At 42.5% G+C, this 9,407-nt stretch overlaps 2 protein-coding genes across 3 annotated transcripts in view; both read right to left on the bottom strand.

Moving 5' to 3' along the window:
- Nucleotides 1–428: 428 nt before the first annotated feature.
- On the bottom strand, nucleotides 429–4,459 carry star (steroidogenic acute regulatory protein). The gene is made up of 7 exons (XM_012815859.3): nucleotides 4,306–4,459; nucleotides 3,659–3,766; nucleotides 3,199–3,326; nucleotides 2,209–2,367; nucleotides 1,690–1,874; nucleotides 1,385–1,478; nucleotides 429–1,073 (listed from the first exon to the last, which is right to left on the bottom strand). The coding sequence occupies exons 1-7, from the start codon at nucleotides 4,367–4,369 to the stop codon at nucleotides 954–956; spliced, it is 858 nt and encodes a 285-aa protein (XP_012671313.2). The 5' UTR covers nucleotides 4,370–4,459; the 3' UTR covers nucleotides 429–953.
- Nucleotides 4,460–6,104: 1,645 nt separating this feature from the next.
- Nucleotides 6,105–9,407, bottom strand: part of grk5l (G protein-coupled receptor kinase 5 like) — a 41,058-nt gene continuing 37,755 nt past the window's right edge. For both annotated transcript variants that reach the window (XM_031570352.1, XM_012815914.2), the window contains exon 16: nucleotides 6,105–9,300. In XM_031570352.1, coding sequence (XP_031426212.1) covers nucleotides 9,252–9,300 — 49 coding nt within the window. In that variant the 3' untranslated portion in view covers nucleotides 6,105–9,251. The remainder of the gene's footprint in view (nucleotides 9,301–9,407) is intronic.

Raw genomic sequence — 9,407 nt, 5'->3', positions numbered from 1 at the left:
AGAAGCTTATCACCTCTGGTCTAAACATGCTCTTGTACATATGCAGACTAAGTGGCACCTAATATTCTAAGTTACACACATGCAGAAGCACAGAAAAGCCATGTTTCTGATTACATAAGTACATGATTCATATAAGGTAATTAATAATACAAGGCACTTGATTATTATATTCTTAAGTGTTTGGAAATGATCTCCATCACTCACAAAAGGGGATATACAGACGATGTGCACATGCGAACAAGCATATCTTTGCACACTTACAAGTCAGCATGCTTAAATAGAATCGATAGAATAACAGCAACCTTTTTATTTTAGCTACAATGTGTTATTTTTGTCTGACCAGTGTTTGAGATTGCTATGATATTGAGCAAATTGTAAGCATGGTGGGACCAAAAGCATGTAGTAAATAATACACACTTCCAAAGGCATTTAGATCATATTTGTTTATTCACTTGGCAGACATCCTTACCCAGGGTGATGCAATGACATGAACGTAATAAATATTAAATGTTTAAAAAGTGCTTTTTCTTTATACAAACAAGGTGACAGGGTGATGGGAAATGCATAGACGCGTGGGCCAGAAATGTTCAGATGGAGGGAGAATGTACTAGATATATGGCAGATAAATGTGCAGGAGGTATAGGAAACAGAGGCGGGTTCAGCAGGAGGAGCTGTTGTCCAAGACCTCCATGATGGGAAAAGGAACTTGTATAGCCAGATAGTCTGGTACATCTTCAGTCTGGATTACAAATTCTGGTCTGAAATGGGGCATCCGATCTCACTGAACTCTTTTAAATGAGGGCTGGGCTACATTTTCCTCTTGTTGTGTGTAGTATTTACAAAAGTGGGTGTGAAGAAGAAGATCATGGCTGGGCAGGTTCTTAAGAGGGAGTCTGCCAGCGGCTCCCGTGTTCAGAAGCCAAACGTCAACGTGCAGCCATGGGCTGGAGGGGTCAGCAGGCCAAGGCTGCCTCCAGCCCACCGCTGGGTCCCATCCTTGTTCGTAGGTGGTTGGCAAAATCCAGCTGGGTTTGAGACAGCACCCTGTTGATGATAGACTTTGGTATCCATCCCTGGGAGGACACAGGGAGGGTGGATCAGACCATGTACAGAATACAGAACGCAAATGAAGGACAAGTTGCTAATCTTGGCATGGCCAAATGTTCTATTTGATAGCATTTTATTCCATGCGCTTATTATGTTTTTGACATTTCCAATATTTGGCATTCGGTGCAAAATGGTTGACCTGAGTAGTGAAAAAGATACTGTAGAGTGTGACAGTATTATGGTAAGGGCAATAAGTGTCACTATCACAGATAGACATACTGTACACACTGACCTCAGAGGCTCCTCACCTTAAGGTCTATACTCAATAACTCCTCACCTTAAGGTCTATGCTCAATAACCAGGTAAACTTGGTCTTCTCTGGGTCGTCTGCATTTGGGCGCATCACAATGCAGGTTGGTCCATTCTCTGCCCTGGAGGGGGGGGGTGGGGGGTGTCACAGAAGGACAATTGTGATGCTTGAACCGTTGATCAGGTTCTCACTTTAATAGCTAGTTAACAATTGGAGGGTGACCAGTAAGACTAGACTCAACTGTATTGTTATTGTGCAAAGTGCGAATAGAATAAAATTCAGTAAGCCCAAGAAATGCAGTGTAACATTTAACATTTACACAGCCGCTGTACCTCACAACGCCCTTCTGCTCTGGCATTCCCGGATGCTGGGTGGACATTCCGGCCAGGAAACATGTGGAGCCTCGCCGCTTGGCGCAGCGCACACTTACAAAGTCCCGCGTCCCGACCACGTTACCGGGAGTCTCAGCGGAAACCTCGTGAGTCACCATGGTGTCCTGGCCAATCTTTTGGAGGATCTAAGACACAGTGGAAGAGAGAGAAAGAGAGATCTACCCCAAAAGCTCTCACATTGAAAGACTACTTTAAAATACACACATCAGCCAAGATGACCACAAGCAAGTTAGTCAATCAATGAAGAAGGAGTTCATCTTTTGAACCATGCAGTTAGGAGAGGAAGTATAACAATGTAGCAGGTGACCGTCCCTAAACAGTACTTCCACGTATCCAGCAATATAACACAATACAATGCAGACTCACAATCCATAAAATGCATATGCACTTTAATGACACAAGCTACTGGAGGCTTTGGGAAGCTTTCGGCTCACAGGATGAGGTGTTCAGCTCTCTCACCTTGACCTGTTTGACATTTGGGTTCCAGTCCCCCATCTGCTCCATGTTTCCTACTAGTTCATTATAGAGATCATCAGGGTGCTGATCCAGCACCACCTCCAGTTTAAACACCTTACCAATGTCGGGCAGCACCTTGCTCAGGACCTTATCACCACTGGCCTGGAGGATTCACACACACACACACACACACACACACACACACACACACACACACACACACACACACACACACACACACACACACAAACACACACACACACACAGACACAGACACAGACACACACACACACACACACACACACACACAATTACAGCATTCATTTGGGTACCTTATTATAGATTGTATTATTATAGATCAGACAAATCAAAATTAACGTATATGAGTCCTCTTTTGGTGCATTCACTAATTCACATTTTGTTACTCTATTACAAGGAGTAAGGTCTGGTAAAGTGAGAAGCACTGAGGTATGGACGTTTGTGCATGGCTCTACCTTTCCAAGAGTAACACCATCTTGGTTGTATAATACATAAGTCACACATTTAATTAGCTCTCCATGTGATCCCCTTGCATTCACCTGGAATACCTGGTTCTGAGAGATCTTGAAGGGAACATAATTGTTACTCAACTTCATACCGGTAAAACCCTATGTTAGATTAGATTTAGTTTTAGGTGTCTTTACTGAGCGGTGTCCAGTTTTTGTCCAGTCCAGTTTCTTTGATAACTCATTTTGTTCTGACAAGCATCCAACAAACTTTCCCTGCATTTTCTCAGTGAACTATCACTTCAGTTGTAGATGTTAAACAGCTTTGCTTAGCAAAATGGTTCTTCGGAGAATTTCCCTTCACAAAATGGCAGGAACTGCTTGTTTTTAAGCATTTGTAAACAGTCACAGGCAGTGTAAGTATATGTCTGGACTACTTACTGGATTTGGCACAGCATACTTTTAAATACATACAGTGCATATATAGTTAGAGAGTCTGCATACTTACTGTCACAATTTCTGTCTGCCAGCCATTTTGTTCACTGAGGATGCAGATAGACTTCTGCAAGGCCTCCTGTCCCTGCTTTACATAGGCCAGGTCCACCTCGCTACATGGCTCTTCCTCAATTCGGTTGCCTGTATTTGACACGCGCACACACGCACACACACACACACACACACACACACACACACACACACACACACACACACACACACACACACACACACACACATTAATAATCACACACCAGGAAGTACAGTGTATAGACATAATAACCAACCGCATAGGTTTAATCAAACAATAAACAAGTGACAGGTGTGCAAGAACCAAGTATATAGCAGGTTGTGCCAGAAAGAGCCAGAGAGAAAAAGAAAGAGAGAGACAGAGAGAGGGGGAGTTTACAAAAGACAACGAGTGACTAATAAAGTGACGTGTGGTGACACATAAACTGTATGTGGGCTCTTACTGCGCAGCGAGCTCCTGCGTCGCACGTTGCTGATCCAGCTGCTTGGCCCTGGACATGACAGACGGCTTAACTCATGGTGGATCGCCACCATTGCGTTCTTCCTCAAACCTGTGAGTAAACACACAAGTCAGATACATACACACACACACACACACACACACACACACAGGCCACACCAATACACAATTGCATTTTTTGTGTCCGCTCATGCAAACGTCAACACATTATTCTGCTCATACCTTATATTCAATCACCTATCTATTTCCTTTCAATATTATGAAAACAGATACCTGAATTTAATAACCACCTGATCATCATGGAACATTCACGAAAATTCTTCAAAAAAGTAACATTAACAGTAGTTCAATTAGACAACTGTTCTAATTGATTCTGGGAAGCTCCAGGACATTGATCTTTTAAATAACTGGAAATACAATTTTTGAATGTACTAACAGAAATGTACAGTATGGTTTCAATGTACACAGTTTGGACAAAAAAAACAAGACTGAATGAATAAAACTCTGGTACATGACCTAAATACATCAACTAGTGTCTCATATGAGACTGGAATTCATTTTGTTCTTATTAGACGACCATCAGCTTCTCAGTCGGCAACAAAAGTATAAGGGTCCAGTACATCAACTCACCTGTCATATTTCGCATGTGACGATAGGAAATACCAGCACAGAGTTTGAAAGTTGCAGGAAACATTGTATCAGTGACTAAGTAATCAAATGAGTACAGCTGGCGACCATGCAGGGTAGAAGATTGCTTGAATTCTGATGGGTTTTCTGGCTGGCGGATGTTATATAGGCCGACCGCAAGGCCATGCATCAGTCAAGCACCTCCCCCGACCCTGCAGGCCAAGGATGCCCTGCGTACAAGGCGAGCCTGTCTCTGTCTCTCGTAAACACTGTTCAGATAACATCCAGTCCAGTGCCCCAAAACTCAGCCACGCAGTGCCAGTACACATGTCCTTCTCTGTCTCCTTCCGCTTCCCTCCCACTCCTTCTCTCGCTCTATCCCTCACTGTCTCCACATGGCCACATGTTGCACATCACCTAAATTTCCCTCGGGATTAATAAAGTATCCATCTATCTATCAGATCTATCTATGAGAGGGTGGGGTGGTTTTAGCTGGGGTTAAGGGTGGGTGGGCAGCTTCTTGAGCATCATATCCTACGTCAGCAATAGCATTTTTGTGCTGTAATCATCTGACATATCTGTGATGAATGTCCGGATGTTTCCATTCCTGTCCTGCTCATGGTGAACTGCAAATTTTTTAGCTCTCCCTCAATTATCTCCACCCTCATGGGCTAACCTTAATGCAAATGCTCTCTTGTCTATGTTCAATCAGGTGTGCAGAATGAAGAAGAATACTCAGTGTTGTAGGTCCTGCAGGAATGTGATTCCACTTTAGAAAACCCTGAAGGCACTGGTGTCCCGCTATTTGATGTCACTGCTATTGATCAAATGCCATGAGCATTAAGATACATAATTGTGTTTCGACTGAACACAACAGATGACGAGGTGACCGGTTAGCGAGAGAACACTGTCAAGTGATGCGACAGCCTATCCTGCTTCTTTGTCTCCTCACCTTGGTGTGGTTTGTGTGGTTATGCAAGCCGTTTTCACAACCTTGTTTCCTGAGGCTGACCTGCGGCACTTGTAATCTCAGGATAATATTGGCTTAATGACTGAGAATGAGATTAGTCTTGTAGGGTCAACATTCTCAAGAGCACACAAATATTATCTTGCCAAGTGGGCCAGGAAGGGGTTTGCGGGTTTGCTGCAAAGTTGTGGGCAGCTGTGAGTGTGCTTTCATGACAGACCAACATCTCCTTCACCTGTCACCTCACTGTGCTCCCTACTGCCACACAGGGACATTTATTCCATAGTTTCCAAGGATGTTTGGCCTCATTATTACTCTCTAAAGATGAGATGTTCACCTCTATACCTCCCATAGCACAAAGATTTTTGTCGTATTGACTACAATATATAGTAAACCCTGACATATTGTTTTGACTTAAAGGTTTCAGACACTCTCTGGGTACTAAGACTACAGGTGACAGCTGATGATATACTGTGTGCTGAATGGTATACAAGCTAAAATATGTTTGGCTTAATGCGGAAAAGTGATATCACTGATAAAGTGCCTGGAACTACATGCCAATATAAGCTGTAATTGTTATTCTAGGACGATAGGCCTTGTGAAAGCAGGCACTAATGTTGCTATGTCTGAACAGATCTTATAAGGTTATAAATGGAGAAGAGGGCAGTTTAGAGAGCTTTGAACTAACCAAAATATATTAGAAACCATTTGAAATTAATGTAGTTGGTGCAGTTAACGTAACAAAATTCACACTCACTAACACTCATGCTGCACAAATACTGTGCAGCAACACAAAAAACACACAGACCAAAGAAATGAGCCACACATGTGCATCCTCAGGCCAGCCCTGTTTATTCAGACTATAGGACTCATCAGAGTTTTCACATGCAATCAGTATCTTACAACCAGTCCCTCTGTGTCCTATGTATGTATGTGTAAGTTTGTGTTGCAAAGACAATGGCAACACTTAACACAGAAGGTGCAAATCTTAATCTGGGCATAACCTGCACTGTTTTTTGGAAGGAGGCACTTTACTGATTTTCAATTGATTTAATTGTTGGAGATGTTTACATAAAAAGCTATTCTTTTCACTATTTGGGTAATGATAATAATAATCCCTTTGCTATAAATAATCCCTAGTCACATTATGTGTTTATCATCAACTGTGCCACCCTGATTAAAATGTCTGAAAGGAGCAAATAAAAAAAAGAAACTACCACATACCACTACCACTAACTGTGGGTTTAAAAACATATTTCACAAATTCAATGTTGCACTGTTTGTCTCATATCCCACATGTAATGATGGTTTAGTTAATTTCTTGTTGAAGGCTTTGGTGACGGAGAAGTAATGGAAAAGGTGACAGACCACAAGTGACATGTGGCACATTAGGATTTCTGAACAGACGGTGAAAGCAAGAACACTCCGTCATCTACCCACTTTTTTTACCAAGGAAGAAAGAGTATGGAGCACATGTCAAGCAACAACATTGACATTTTACTACTATCATTCTAATAATTAATTGGTCCAGAACTGTTTGTAGTTTTAACTGAGAACTAGCCCTGCTGCGTTGGCAGACCAACCTTAAAAGACAAGAGAAACCCTTCAAGTCACGATGCTGTCATACCAGCATAGTAATCAAATAATACGGTACAGATTATGATAATAAATAAACTGGATGTTACAGAAGGTGTATGTTTAAAATGTGAGACTGTAGATATTTAAATATACAAAATACAATGTGTACTTTCCAATGTCTACACAGTGTTCAGATATAAAAAGTCCTCACCCCATAATAGTAACTGGGTGTCAGCGGATGTGTGTAACTGTTTCTAACAACAGTTGCACATGAGAGTAACCAGCTTCATTACTTAAAAATGTATTGTCAGAGCACTGAATGTCCTAAAATGTCTAACTTGTATGAAGACAATAACATTTGTAGATGAAATGCTGTGGACATTAAGGAGAACGTTGAGAAATGCTCCAGGATAAAAGAAGCTGGTGCAGATCTACTGTCTGTATGAACGTAACGGGTTGGTTCCTAAATGGCAAGTTTCAACAACACAGGAAGGCATGAGTTTGTTGGTGTGGCACTCAAACTCCCAGTCTTTTTTCCTCATCACCCCTGCAAAGCCCTATTGGTCTTCTGGAGCTAAGAGCTCTTTTGGGTAGATAGTGTAGAACTCTATAAAGCTCTAAAAAACAACCTTAGGAGCCACAAAAAAAAAAAAAAACAGAAGCCATGTGTTCTAGTTCTAGTTTCTTTTTTCTTTTCTTTAATACAACAAGGAGAAAGTGGGTGAATTCCTCTGGCACTGTTGGAGTAAAGCTCCCAGTCAAGTTTATTTCAAATGTGGGTGCAACGCTGCAAGTTCCCTGTCAGTTTCCCCCCCCCCATCTCTCTCTCTCCCTCATTTTTTCCTCTCTACATCTCTCCTCGCCTCTCCTGACTCACTCTCTTGTGCTTCAGCTCTTTGTTTTTTGTTGTTGTTTTCTACTCATGTGTATTAAGTTTTCAGGGCCTCTCTCTTATACTGGACTTAGTCTGTGTTACGTTAAGTCTGGGTACAGGTGTATGTTTGACATTGTACAGTATTTACTGACATAACGGATGGATTGCTGGTGTTCTGCTGCATCTCTATTGGCCTTCAGTAAATACATGTGTGCCCTCATCCTCTGTTCATTGCAAACCCAACGCAGGGTGGCCGAGTCTCAGGTGATTCACAGATGCACTATGTGGGATCAATGTTATTCAATTAGGCACTATGTAGGGGACAGTCATCTCTAATGCGCTCTACATTAGAATAGTGGCAATGTTCAAAATCAAAGACTGCACAGTGGAATGCCAGTAGGGTATAAATGTACACTATCTTTAGATGCACACCATCTTTAAGTGTGCATTATCTTTAAGTGTGCACCAAATAATGCACCACTGAAGTGTCTTCAATGCAGGGGCAACGTAAAGGCTAGCTTCAGGCGCACCATCTCCCAAGGGACATCTGGGTGAGGCCCTAACTAACTGTTTGTTGATTGGAGGAACTAGAGCTGCCGATTTCAGTTAGCCAATCTATGACAGGTTAACAGCAATAGATAAACCTTTACTGACTGCCTCTCATTCTGGTTCTCTGAAGTGAAATCTCCTTCTCTTCCACGAATATGGTGATCCTCCAACGCAAACAACAGTATAACTCTCCTAATATGCTGTTGGAACGCTATCTTTGGCCTGAGAATATGCGAGGCAGTGCATATTTAGGGCTGAGGTTGGTGGGGTTGTCTGTTTCATCTCAAAAGCCCACATGAGAAGGAGGGGAATGACGGGAAGAGAGGACAGAGGAAGTTTGTCTGTCTGTCTGTACATAGGCTTTACATCAGAGTTGAGTTTTTTTTTTTTTACATATAAAAAAAGCATTCAAAAGGACTAAAACAAATTATAATGACACGGTCCTCTTGTTCTATAGGGTGGTGCTCACACACAACCTCCAGGGTCCACTTTCTGTCTCTTCTTTGATTTGTTTGTTTCGTTTATCTTTTCCTTTTGCGGTCAGTGGCATGTTACACACCACCAGCATCCTGAGGACTTGTGTCTCTGTCTGTGTGCGTGTGCGTGCGTGTGTGTGTGTGTGTGTTTGTGTGTTTAGGGCAGAATGAGGGTGTTTGGTACTGAAATGTTTCCTCCTAAAAGTTTGTTTGTTTTATTTTGTTTCTTTTCATATTTACTACAGTTCCACCAAGGTTTGAGTGTGTGCGCATGTGTGTCTGTCTGTGCACCAGGCCAATGCCAGGCCCGTTGGTATGGTAGTTGGTTGGTTGGAGGATTCTGACGGACCCCTGGCTCAGTGACAGAAGAGAACAGCCTGCTGAAATTCAGTCTTTCTGTCCTTCGCCTCTCTCTCTCTCTGTCTATCTCTGTCACTCTCTCTCCGTCTCACTCCGCTGGCCTCCATCCACTAGGGGGCAGAGTTTGACATGGAGTCCACAGAGTTCACACTGGAAGACGAGACTCGGCAGTTGGCGATGGACCCCTCTGGGTGCTGAAGGGAGACAGAAAATGGGGAAAGAGAGAGAGAGAGAGAGAGACACACACAAAACAAGAGAGGGAGAGAGAAAGTTAAATGAAAGCGTGTGCATGAATTGGCAT

This window comes from Clupea harengus, chromosome 7, assembly GCF_900700415.2.
Source record: "Clupea harengus chromosome 7, Ch_v2.0.2, whole genome shotgun sequence".
Lineage (NCBI taxonomy): Eukaryota > Metazoa > Chordata > Actinopteri > Clupeiformes > Clupeidae > Clupea > Clupea harengus.
The sequence above is the reverse complement of the archived record's forward strand: the minus strand, read 5'-3'. Positions and strand labels throughout refer to the sequence as shown.

Bases quoted from the DNA above. Each gene is read 5' to 3' on its own strand.
- star (XM_012815859.3), bottom strand. From the start codon at position 4,369: ATGTTTCCTGCAACTTTCAAACTCTGTGCTGGTATTTCCTATCGTCAC. The intron at 2,368-3,198 runs GTAAGTATGCAG...TGAATCCTCCAG, and splicing joins GGCAGACAGAAATTGTGACA to GCCAGTGGTGATAAGGTCCT. The intron at 1,479-1,689 runs GTACAGCGGCTG...CCCCCCCTCCAG, and splicing joins GAGCAGAAGGGCGTTGTGAG to GGCAGAGAATGGACCAACCT.